This window comes from Mobula birostris, chromosome 3 (assembly GCF_030028105.1).
Source record: "Mobula birostris isolate sMobBir1 chromosome 3, sMobBir1.hap1, whole genome shotgun sequence".
Lineage (NCBI taxonomy): Eukaryota > Metazoa > Chordata > Chondrichthyes > Myliobatiformes > Myliobatidae > Mobula > Mobula birostris.
In genome coordinates, this window is record NC_092372.1 from 80,618,000 (window position 1) to 80,631,111 (window position 13,112).

A 13,112-nucleotide genomic window follows, 5' to 3' on the forward strand; every position below is an offset into this window, starting at 1 on the left:
GAATGGGATGTGGAATTAAAATGTGTGGCCATTGGGAGATCTTGCTTGCTCTGGCGGACAAAGCGTAGTTGTTCAGCAAAACGATCTCCCAGTCTGCGTCGGGTCTCACCAATATATAGAAGGCCTCATCAGGAACACCGGACGCAGTATATCACACCAGCCGACTCACAGGTGAAGTGTCGCCTCACCTGGAAGGACTGTCTGGGGCCCTGAATGGTGGTAAGGGAGGAAGTGTAAGGGCATACAAAGATTAGAATAACTTGTCACATGTATATCAAAACATTGGAACCTAAAGTGGAATGCATTGTTTTTGTCAGCACTCAACACTATGAGATATGCTGTGGACAGACCAGAAGGTTCGCCATGCTTCTGGCGCTAACATAGCATGCCAACAAATTACTAACAAACGTATGTATTTGGAATGTGAGAGGAAACCAGAGCACCTGGTGGAAACCCACAAGGTCATGGGGAGAACGTACAAGCTCCTTACAGATCGCAGGGGGAATTGAACCCCGAACATTGAATGTGTATCTTCAGGCTCCTCAACCTTCTCCCTGATGATAGTAACGAGTAGAGGGCATATCCTGAATAATAAGGGTCAGTAATGATGGATGCTGCTTTTTTGAGACCCCTCCTTTTGAAGGTGTCCTCAGTGATGTGGAGTAATATGCCTGTGTTGGAGCTGACTGAGTCTACCACACTCTACTGCCTCTTTCATTGGAGCCTCTATACCAGCTGGTGATGCAACTAGTCAGAATGCTAACTGAGTGGATTCAGCTACAGCAAGGAAGAGAGAAATTCCCCATCAATTCCATGATTCTTGATATCTGTTAACATCCTTTATAATACAAACTTTACTTGTGTCTTTCTCTAAACTGGACAATATATTACAGTTATGGTGTTTTTAAAAATAAACAAGTCTAATTATCAAAGCAAGCAAAAATCCTTAATGATTAAGTATCTTTTTTAAAGAAAGTTTTCTTGTGCATGTCTAAGAGCATTTAAGTGTTTCATGAAAGTTCAAGATTCCAAAATAGTTCTTGAAACACTGCATGACTAATGACTTGTCCTTAATTTTGTGTTTTTGAGAAGCTGAAGGACAAACTCAGAGTGATGGCAATAATATGATAGATCAAAAAAAAAGCAAGTCCACTGTAATAAAGTCAATTCAATTCAATAAATAAAAGGCCTACTTACTAAAACATCTAAGGAACTCTAAGAGGGAGGTGCAACTTGCTCTTATATGGTGAGCACATAAGATAACAACTGTTAGGATAGGAAAAAGCTGCTTCCTCCAGGCTGTGAGACTACTGAACTCTTCGCCACACCCCCCAGGTCTCATCGCATATGAAGTGCTGGTAGCGTATACTGTTTAGTTTTTAACTTGTGTTGTACAGTAAATGCACCTTGGTCTGGAAGAACATTGTTTCATTTGGTAGTATACAGGTATAATGCCTGTTTTGTTTGTTTGTTTATTTATTTATTGAAATACAATGTGGAATAGGCCCTTCCAGCCCATGAACTTGAACTTGAACTAATCATAATAGGTATTATATTCAAAGTGAATCTTGGTACTAATCTCTTTGAATAATTATACCCTGTCCTGCATTGGAACATAGATTTACACCAAATCTGACCTCTGTCTTGGTAATCTAATAGTCGATCTGGTAGTAGAATTGAGTACTCTTTATCCAAAATGCTTGGGGTTGGAAGTGTTTCTGATTTCAGATTTTGGAATATATAATGAGATAGCTTGGGATCACCATCATTTCCAACTCTGAATTTATGTTCTATTGGTAATCAATCTTGGTCTTATACTTGCTCATCACATGTGTACTTAACAGTAAAAATTATTACATAACATTAATGTAATGAAAATATAATTGTCCAGGGTAACAAAAGCAGCACAGCAGCAATAGGAGAATATCTGAATCAGCTATTGAACAACAAACAATGGCGGACTTTCAGTTGCCACTTACAATGTCGTGCTTTGATTAAAAGGTTACAATACTCTATTTGTAATGTACTTTTTTAAGGTTTTATGTAAGGTATAATAACAATCAGTATTGTAGGCTTGCTCTGGTGTTAGATTTTCATCAGAGACGGTCTTGAAAAGCTCGTCAATTTTTCTGCTGCTTCATGATCAACAGACTCTTTAAAAAATTAATGTCATACCTTTTCTTAAATTTCTGTAACTAGCTTGCTGAATATTCACAATTACCTTCAATTTTCAGTTTGTCGTGGTAAATCTTTGCTTGTTTAATGATCAGCATACCATTAAGCGGCATATGTTGACTCTGACACTGATGAATACACTCTTTCAACACACAATTGAGATCTTCATTTTTCACTTTATGAAGTGTTTCTTTTTGTTTATCATTACCTTCTATTCATTACATATGTGAGGTCACTTCTCAGAACTGTCCTTGGTGCACAGAGACCTGCACATCGCCTGGGAACTTTCCCAGTGCCTTGTAGAATTTTCCATTTGTGATATCATGTCAGCACTCAAAAAAGTTTCAGATTTTGAGTTGAGAGTTAAAGGACAAAAGTTTAGGGGTAACATGAGGGGGAACTTCTTTACTCAGGGAGTGGTGACTGTGTGGAATGAGCTTCCAGCAGAAATGGTTGAGGCAGGTTGGATGTTGTCATTTAAAGTTAAATTGGATAGATATATGGACAGGAAGGGAATGGAGGGTTATGGGCTGAGTGCAGGTCGGTGGGACTAGGTGAGTAAGAGTTCGGCATGGACTAGAAGGGCCGAGATGGCTTGTTTTCCATGCTGTAATTGTTATATGGTTATATTTTGGATGTTTTTGGATTTTGGATTTTCAGATAAGGGGTACTCAACCTGTATTAGCAAATAACCATTGTTGTTATATTCTGTATAAATGAACAAAGATTGGAGAGTTAATTCAAGATTATTAGACAAAATAAAGTTAATTATTTAATTTGATTATGGTTCTATTGAATTTCATTAAGATAAGATCTTAATGCTTAAAATGTTATAAGTGGCCACACAATATTCAGAAATATAAGCCTCTTGGAGACCGAAACTTCTGAAGAGTGTTACGATTGTTATTCCATTTTCATTGGGGTAGTTGATCACATGCAATTATCATTATGGTGCAACTTAAATGCTTTAGCTGAAACTTAGCAGAGAAATCCTTCAGTGGCATTCGAAATAATTATGCTTTAACCAAGTCAGAGAGAAGATAAGCCTTTCATCCCAGTAGTTCAGAATTTCATGGGAACAGCAAATATCCATGCTCACCATTCCCTTACCTGCTGTATTAATTACTTGAATTAACCTAGTATTCCCCTAATCATAAAGCCCACATAATTGCTTTGACAGCCAGGAAAACAACACTTTCAGGCTGAAATACTGCGAAGGAGTTTACATGTATATGTTTCTAACATTGATGGATATTCAAAAATCAGTAAAGATTAAAAATTACAAATGTATAAAGATTGTTGAAATGTGTCCTTTAAAATTAAAAACACACAAAATAAATACGTTTAAAATAACCCAAATAATTAAAAGTATAAAATACCTCGTCTAGCAGCCATTCTTTGCCTACTGGCAACGTTTTCCGCTTGTATCACCATTGCTTGGAAATTAATTTTGTCTATTTCCATTGCTGTGTAATAGCCTATATGGCACCGAGAATCCCAGATGTGAGATTATTTGCTCCAGAATCTTCAAATGTAATTATTTTTCTGTTTAGGAAAAAAATACTCAAACTTCAGTGCAGGAAGAATTCATGCAGCTCCTGATGTGGGGTAAAGCTAGGTAAGTTTGTTAAGCCTCTTGAATTTTATAACAAAGATATGATTAAAATAGCACATGCATGTTCTTAATAATTTATCTGACAGATTCATTTTCCTGTTAGTTAATGATGAGCCATCATTTCAATACCTTTTAAATATGTATAAAAATTAGCATGTAGTATGCCTGTTTACATTTGATTTGCAAATCCTGAATTTTGACATGTTTACTTCCATCATGGTAGGTTGTCAAGTTTGCTTCAAATGATTGACTTTATTTCTTTATAGTTCCATTTATTTGTATTTTTAATAATTTTTTTTCCAATGTAAGTGTTTCTAGAACTCCTTCTCTCTGAGGACGATGACGCTAACTATAAGCTGTCTTGAAATATTTATTCTTTGATTCTTGTTTTCCTTCAGTGCCTTCTTCTTAGCACCTGTTAAATCAATTCATTTTTTTTTTATGCTTTTATATCTTATTGGGTCTTATGTTGATGCTGATTTTATTTTATTTGCTCTTAAGAAACCTGGTCTAAGATTAAAAGATCAGTCTTATTTAACTGTCTGTATGTGATGTTTATTTCCCCCTAAAGATCAAGTTCATTTTGGGGGCTGTCTGCTAAAGTTAAGTTTGATTTAACTAATTTATATGGTGCTTCTTTTTCTCCATAACTTGCCATAACTTTTAATATCTATCAAAGGCTTATTTTATTTAATTTTACATACACGTTTTCTTGATTTTATTTGGATATTGCTGACTTTTAAATAAGATATTTTTAAGTTATTTTAGTTTTTATATAATAAATTTATATAGGTAAAACCACTATTTGGAACCAAATACCATTTTTCTGCTTTTTCTGTCTTAATCTTTCATTCATTAGTTTCCGCTGTGTACATAAGTGCATTTCTTATGTGATTACCTTCATCTCTTTTCAAATTTCTTTTACTTAATTCCACTGCTTCTACTTGTGTATTAATTTTCACCTGTTTTAACTCTGCCTGTTTTTTTTTCTTGGTTCAGCACACCCAACATCTTTAACTCCTCCATATCCATCCCCGTTACTGTTCTTTGTGAAATGTTTTGCGTCTTGATTAGTTAAAAATTTGCCAAGATATCTACATTGTCTAGCTGTAACTAAAATGTGTGTTTTTGTTTGTAGTCCAGAATTGCAGTCTTTACTTATGAACCAGCTAACAGTTAAAGTAAGTATACTGAAAAATAGAAAGAATTAAATAAAAATTTTGACAACTAGTAGTAATCTTGAATATACTAATAAAAGTGGTTTTGGTAAAGTTATTTCTTCAATTTGATACAATCTTTTTGTGAAATGATGGCTTCCATTTTGCCTGTGAACATTTTTCTTTGTTTAAAACAGGGTTTAAAGAAGCTTGGTCAGTCCATCGAATCATCTTACTCTAGTATTCAGAAATTGGTTATTAGTCACCTGCAAAGGTAGAATATCATTCTTTTAAATTGAGAAGAGTTTATTATTGAAGTGCATTTCCAAGTTTTTATGCTGGACAACAGCTGTAAGATATGATCAGAATCAAACTGTTGTGTTTTTTTAAATATTGTCAATATTTCATTTTTATAGCTGTGACTTAAACAAATATGGATTTTCCATTGTTCTTGCTTTGGGCTTATTTCTTTTAGGACAATATTGTTATTTTACAAATTTCCAGAATTATTCCCATGAGGAACATGAGCTTTTTCACCTCCACCAGGAAGTAGTTGCTAAATGAATAGCAGTTTTTAAATCAATGCAGTTCTTCTACTACTTCCAATATCTGGCATTTGCTATCCAAACTAAATTAACTGCAAGCACTGAAGTGGAATACAGCCATAAATGCAATCTAGATATTTGACTCTTACAACAATCATTCATCTAGAATGGACAAATACAAACATAGATATTTCAGTCATGGTATGGTGATATCACCTGTTAATAACCGTGAAAGGTAATATAGATTTAGTTTATATAAAGCTACCAAATGGAGCAAGATAATATTTAAAATGAAAGCGGCATTGTTAAAATAGTATATTTGAACTCCAACCACCCCTGCCCTCCCCTACCCCAACCAACTCAAGAGATATCAAGTTAATAACTAGTGAAAAAAACAAAATAAGATTTGAAATGAATCTGTGAAGCATAGCTGCTCTGGCACTATTGAGTGTGGCTTTATTTAGCCCAGTAAAAATGTTGCAGTCAATCTTAGAAATTACGTAAGTGGCAACCATGCAAATGGATTGTTCATTTCCTTATAAGGGAAGATTTAACAGCAGAAGAAATTGTAGATGCTTAGGAAAGGAGAGCCATTTTGAACTTATTTCCCTTTTGTGGACTTTTATTAAGGTGGGTAACACTGCAAGAAGGGTTTATATCTCTTTTGTTAAGTATGGGACTGGCATCACATAAAGTCAAACCAGATCAGAATGATCCGTTCAACTCCTTAAAAGATTGCATTTTTACGACAATCTGGTAGTTTTCATGGGTAATACTGTCAGTAATTACAAGAATTATGGAAACTTGAAACATGGAGATTCTGTAGATGCTGGAAATTGTAGCTGTTGCGGAACAACACACACAGAATGCTGGAGGGACTCAGCAGGTCAGGCAGTATCTATGGAGAGGAATAAGCATTTGACATTTTGGGCCATGTCCTGATGAAGGGTCTCGGCCTCAAACATCTAATGTTTATTCCTCTCCGTAGATACTGCCTGACCTACTGAGTTCTTCCAGCATTTTGTGTGTTATTATAGAATCCTCTCTCACAACATGTCACTGAGAGGGTAAAATTACCATTCACTATTGCTAGTCCACCTTGATTCAGAATTATTATGAAGAATTTACAGAATGCAATTTACATACTTCCAAGCTTTCATAAATACTGATACGACTTTGACAAAATAGTCTTCTCTGAGGTAAATCTCCGATCTTCAAGATAGTTTTGTGTTTTTTTTTTAATTACACCCGTGAAAGAGATAGTTTAAGATCTCAAATGTAACTTGAAACCTCCAATATTGTAGCATTGCATGGAAGATCAGCATGAAGTCTAAGTTTATTTTTAATTGGGACTTGTTCTCATAAACTTTTGAATAAAAGACAAGTGAGCTCCTAATTAATCCATTGTGAGCACTAATTCCACAAGGGTAAAGGCTGCATAATAATTTTCATGATTTCATTTAGAAGATAAAATATGAAACTGCTGATATAACTGAAACTGAATGGTGATTCTTAAATAATAAGCATATGTCATACATAAAATTTCATACAGATAGAAATAAAAGGCTTTTGGCATTATAAATTTAGTTTTTCAATTGCATTGTTCGTTATATGGCATATTCTTAGGATGAAAAACTCTTTTATGATGTGACTTTTATATACTGTATCATGGGCTGTTTTTCTATTGCTCTGTCTTCCTTCACACACAGTGGATCAGAGGCTCTTCTGTACCATTTAAATGAACTAAAAGGAATGGCTATGTGGAAGCAGAAATACCAACCTTTGGGATTAGATGTGCCTGCAATAGAAGGTATATTTTAAATATTTTGAAATTTATAAATACAGAATATTAATGACTATTAAGAAACTAGATATGACTATTCTCAGTATACAGAGTTTTGTTATTTAAAATAGGTATCCTCGATAATTCAAGTATGTTTCTAAAATACGTGGTGAAGCACATTGCAAAACACATGACTTCTATCAGAAAGAAGGATAATAGCAGCGAAGGCATGGGAACACCACAGTCTGGAACTTCCCTGTCAAGTCAGACACCATCCTGACTTGAAAGTAGTTTTCCATCCTACACCATCACTGATTCAAAATTCCCTAACAGCATTGTGGGTGTGCCCGCACATTGAGGACTGCAGCCTTTCACGAAGGCAGCTCTGTACCACCTTGTCAAGAACAACTAGTAATTGGCAATTAAATACTGGCTCAGCCTGTGAGGTTCATACGCTTTGAATAAATATTTAGGGAAAAAAACAATCTGGTCCATTATAATTTACTGTAACGCCTTTTCTATTGGTAGATCGTCCTATTGTCATGCGCCCATTTTATACTTTTGAGACATAGACATTGTATAGCAGGCATGCCAGACTTCTCAATGAAGAGTACTCCACTGCCACATTCTGTCCCAAACAAACCTCCCCACCACATGTACATTGCTGAAAGGGTCACAGATCAGGTGTGCAGGACATGTCAGAATAATGTCTAATGACAGACACTGCTATTTCATAGAGAACTGACTGAGGGAGGGCAAACAGTCATGTGGCGGACAGAAAAGATTCCCATACTCTCTCGGAGCATCCCTAAAAGGCTTCGTTATTGACGCATACTACTGGGAACCACGAGCATTAGATTATTTACTTTGGTGTACCTTCTTAAAAAGCAGGGCTTGCTCATCATATGAGGAATCTAGAACGGATGAAGCAAACAGGAATAGAGAATCTCAAAATTCATCCTGGCCTTCTGAGCCTGCTCCACCTTTCAGTAAAGTCGTAGCTGTTCCGGCTGTAGACTTAACCCACCTGCCTTTTCTCCATAACCCATAATTCCGGGCTATGCAAAAAGCTATCTAACTCTGTCTTAAACATATTTAATGTGGTAGCCTCTACTGCTGCTTCTTGGCAGAGAATTCCACAGATTTACTACTCTGTGAGGAAGTGTTTTCTCATCATCTCCATCCTAAATCTATTCCCCCAAATCTTGAGGCTGTGTCCTCTAGTTATAGTCTCACCTACGAGTGGAAACAACTTTCCTGCCTCTATCTTATCTATCCTTTTCACAATTTGTTATGTTTCTATAAGGTCTCCTCTCAATCTTTGGAATTCCAGCAAGTATAGACCTAGGTGACTCAATCTGTCCTCATAGGCTAACCTCCTTATCTCTAGAATCAATCTGGTGAACCTCCTCTGCACCACCTCCAAAGCCAGTACATCTTTCCTCAAGTAAGGAGACCAGACTGCATACAGTACTCCAGGTGTGGCTTCACCAGTACCCCTGTATAATTGCAGCATAACCTCCCTGTTCTCAAATTCAGTTTGCCTTCTTGATAACCTGATGCATCTGCAAGCCAACTTTTGCTATTCAGGCATAAGCACTCCCATGTCCCTCAGTATAACAGCATTTCACCATTGCAATAATAATCTGATCTTCTAGTTGTCCTTCCAAAGTGGTTGACCTCTTTGTTCTCCATCAGCCAGATTCTTGCCCACTCATTTAATCTATCTATCTCTCTGTAGGCTCTTTGCATCTTCTGCACAATTACTTTTCCACTCAGTTTAGTATCATCAGCAAATCTAGATACATTACACTCAGTCCCCTCTTCCGAATCATTGATGTAGATTGTGAACAGTTGTGGGCCAAGCAGCGACCCCTGTCGTAACACTTACCACTACCCAGAGGAGTACCCATTTATCCCAACTCTCTGTCTTCTCTCAGGAACCAATCCTATATCCATGCTAATACATTACCCCCATGCATCCTTACATGTCTTTTATGTGGCACCTTATCAATCGACATCTGAAAATCCAAGTATACAACATCCATCTCTTCCCCTCTATCTAGTGTGCTCATATCCTCAAAGAACTCCAGTAAGTTTGCTATTCGGAACCTGCTGTACTTGAATCCATGCTGTGTCTGCTGATGGAGCCACTTCTATCCAGCTGTCTTGCTATTTCGTCCTTAATGATAGCTTCAACCATTTTCCTAAGTACAGACATTAAATTACTCACAGTTTGTCTGCATCTTTTCTTAAAGGGTGGTGTGGCATACACTGTGTACCAATCCACCAGGACCTGTCCAGAGAATTTTGGTCATTTATCACAAACGCATCTGCCAGGACTTCTGTCATTTCTTTTAGTAACCAGGGATGCATCCCATCAGAACCAGGGGATCTGTCTACATATAGGCTATTATTTTCTCATCACTACCCCTGGTGATAGTGATTATATCTTTTGGCATGTTAGACGTGTCAAAACATTATAGACTTGATGTCAAGGTCTTACTCAAAGACAAGTGACTACCAACAATAGGTTCACATCACTGTCTAACTTTAGTGGAGCTCGTGCTGATTTATTCCAATCTTACAAATTTGATATCATTTCCCAACAAGACACACTATTTTTGCTGATGATAATTCCAGTAGTAAGCTTGTAGACATTTTTGTTGAGTTTTTGTTTGATTTTCATGACCATCACAAATTAGACAAGATGATCCAATGGTATGATAGAGCAATTATAATCCCTTACTTATTAATAGTGAGCCAAAGAAACTTGCAATTGAGGAATCTGCAGTTCAGAATTCTGTGTTTACCTCTTTTTGCTGTGGCATGTTGGAAAGCTACCATAACAACATAAGGTTAAATTTTGATGTACTACTGGTCAATACTTACAAAACTTGTTTTCTTTCAAAGATGCCATAAATGCTGTGGGAACATTCATACTAAAAGCAAATGAGTTGTTACAGTAAGTACAAATTAAATAAGATGTATTTGATTTTGTCAATGTGCAGAGGCTGATTCATTAACAGAAAATGAAATGTATTTCAGCAGACAGCATTAAACCCAAGGAGCTCTGATATGGGCACCACTTTCATATGAATTGCTGCCAGTCCATCCTCTGATATTTGGTAGCTGCCTGGATGTGCATCACGGCTGACTGCAATGACATAGGTGGGAAAAGAAAAAGTTTAGAGAGCTAAGTAGAAAGCTGAAAGCAGGCCCTCCAGGGCAGTAAGCTCTAGATTGTTGCCTGTGCCATGCGTAAGTAAGGGTAAGAATAGGATGTTTTGGTAGATGAATGCATGGCTGATAAACTGGTGCAGAGAGCAGGACTTCAGATTTCTGGATCATTGGATTCTCTTCTGGGGAAGGGATGACTGGTATAAAAGGGACGAGTTACATTTGAACCCAAAGGGAACCAAAATCCTTGCAGGCAGGTTTGTGAGAATTGTTGAAGAGGGTTTAAATTAATTTAGCAGGGGGATGGGAACCGGAGTGATAAGGTTAGTGATGGGGAGGTTGGTATAAGACCATAAGATATAGGAGCAGAATTAGGCTATCTGGCCCATCAAGTCTGCTCTGTCATTCAGTCATGGCTGATCCTTTTTTTTCTATCTCCTCCTCAACCCCAGTTCCCGGCCTTCTCCCCGTAACCTTTGATTCCATGTCCAATCAAGAACCTATCAATCTCTGCCTTAAATAAGCCCAACAACCTGGCATCCATAGCTGCCTGTGGCAACAAACTCCACAAAATCACCACCCTTTGGCTAAAGAAATGTCTCCACATCTCTGTTTTGAAAGGGCGCCCCTCTATCCTGAGGCTGTGCCCCCTTGTCCTAGACTCTCCCACGATGGGAAACATCCTTTCCACATCTACTCTGTCTAAGCCTTTCAACATTCGAAAGGTTTCAGTGAGATTCCCCCCCACCCCCCCACCACCACCCATCCTTCTGAACTCCAGCGAGTACAGACCCAGAGCCATGAAATGTTCCTTGTACGATAACACTTTCATTTCTGGAATCATCCTTGTGACCCTCTCCAATGCCAGCACATTTTTTCTAAGATGAGGGGCCCAAAACTGTTCACAATACTCAAGGTGAGGCCTCACCAGTGCCTTACAAAGCCTCAGCATCACATCCTTGTTCTTATATTCTAGTCCTCTTGAAATGAATGCTAACATGGCATTTTGCCTTCCTCACCATCAACTCAACCTGCAAGTTAACCTTCAGGGTATTCTGCACAAGGACTCCCCAAGACCCTTTGCATCTCAGATTCTTGGATTTTCTCCCCATTTAGAAAATAGTCTGCACATTTACTTCCACTACCAAAGTGCATGACCATGCATTTTCCAACATTGTATTTCATTTGCCACTTTCTTGCCCATTCTCCTAATCTGTCTAAGTCCTTCTGCATCCTACCTGTTTCCTCAACACTACCTGCCCCTCCACCAGGTCTTTCAGTTTTTTGAGCACCTTCTCTCTTGTAACAGTAACTGCACCCACTTCTCTTCCTTCACACACTGCAACATCAGGCATACTGCTAGTGTTTTCCACAGTGAAGACTGATGCAAAAGTTTCATTTAGTTCATTAGCCATCTCCTTGTCCCCCATTATTATTTCTCCTGCCGTCACTCTCCTATATCGTAATTCCACTCTCATTTCTCTTTTATTTTGTAACATACTTGAAAAATCTTTTACTATCTACTTCAATATTATTTGCTAGCTTGCTTTCATATTTCATCTTTTCCCTTCTAATGATTTTTTAGTTGCTCTCTGTAGGTTTTTAAAAACTTCCCAATCTTCTATCTTCCCACTAATTTTTGCTTTGTTATATGTCCTTTATTTTGCTTTTAGAATAGCTTTGACTTCCCTTGTCAGCCATGGCTGTGCTATTTTACCATTTGAGTATTTCTTCATTTTTGGAATAAATATGTCCTGCACGTTCCTCATTTTTCCCAAAAAAACACGCCATTGCTACTTTGCTGACATCCCTGCCAGCAGCTCCTTCCAATTTACTTTGGCCAACTCCTCTCTCATACCACTGTAATTTTCCTTACTCCACTGAAATACTGCTACATAGAACTTTACTTTCTCCCTATCAAATTTCAAGTTGAACACAGTCATACTGTGATCACTGGTTCCTAAGGGTTCTTTTACCTTAGGCTCCCTAATCGCCTCCAGTTCATTATATAACACCCAATCCAGTATAGCTGATACTCTAGTAAGCTCAACGACAAACTGCTCTAAGAAGCTATGTCTTAGGCATTCAACAAACTCACTCTCTTGAGATCCATTACCAACATGATTTTCCTAATCGACCTGCACGTTAAAATCTCCCATGACTACCAGAACATTGTCCTTTTGACTCACCTTTTCTATTTCCTGTTGTAACCTGTGGTCCACCTCCCAGCCACTGTTGGGAGGCCTGTATATAACTGCCATCAACATGCTTTTACCCCTGCAGTTTCTTAACTCAACCCACAAGGATTCAACATCTTCCGATCTCATGTCACATCTTTCTACTGATTTGATGGCATTCCTTACCAGTAGAGCCACACCATCCCCTCTGCCTACCTTCCTATCCCTCCATTGTAACGTGTAACCTTGGACATTCAGTTCCCAACTACAACCATCCTTCAGCCACAATTCAGTGATGGCCAAAACATCATACCTGGCAATCTGTAATATTGCAACAAGATCATCCACCTTATTTCGTATACTACATGCATTTTGATACAACACCTTGAGTACCATATTTGCTGTTCTTTCTGACTCTGCAGAGTATACAAGCAGAGGCAGTATGTAGTGAGGCTGTCAGGAAGGACAGGCAGAAGATAG

At 37.7% G+C, this 13,112-nt stretch overlaps 1 protein-coding gene across 3 annotated transcripts in view; it reads left to right on the forward strand.

The window, feature by feature from the left end:
* anapc4 (anaphase promoting complex subunit 4) overlaps positions 1 to 13,112 on the forward strand; it is a 111,006-nt gene that overhangs the window by 47,284 nt on the left and 50,610 nt on the right. For all 3 annotated transcript variants that reach the window (XM_072252933.1, XM_072252934.1, XM_072252936.1), the window contains 5 exons: positions 3,729 to 3,793; positions 4,929 to 4,971; positions 5,145 to 5,221; positions 7,202 to 7,302; positions 10,189 to 10,240. In XM_072252933.1, coding sequence (XP_072109034.1) covers positions 3,729 to 3,793; positions 4,929 to 4,971; positions 5,145 to 5,221; positions 7,202 to 7,302; positions 10,189 to 10,240 — 338 coding nt within the window. The remainder of the gene's footprint in view (positions 1 to 3,728; positions 3,794 to 4,928; positions 4,972 to 5,144; positions 5,222 to 7,201; positions 7,303 to 10,188; positions 10,241 to 13,112) is intronic.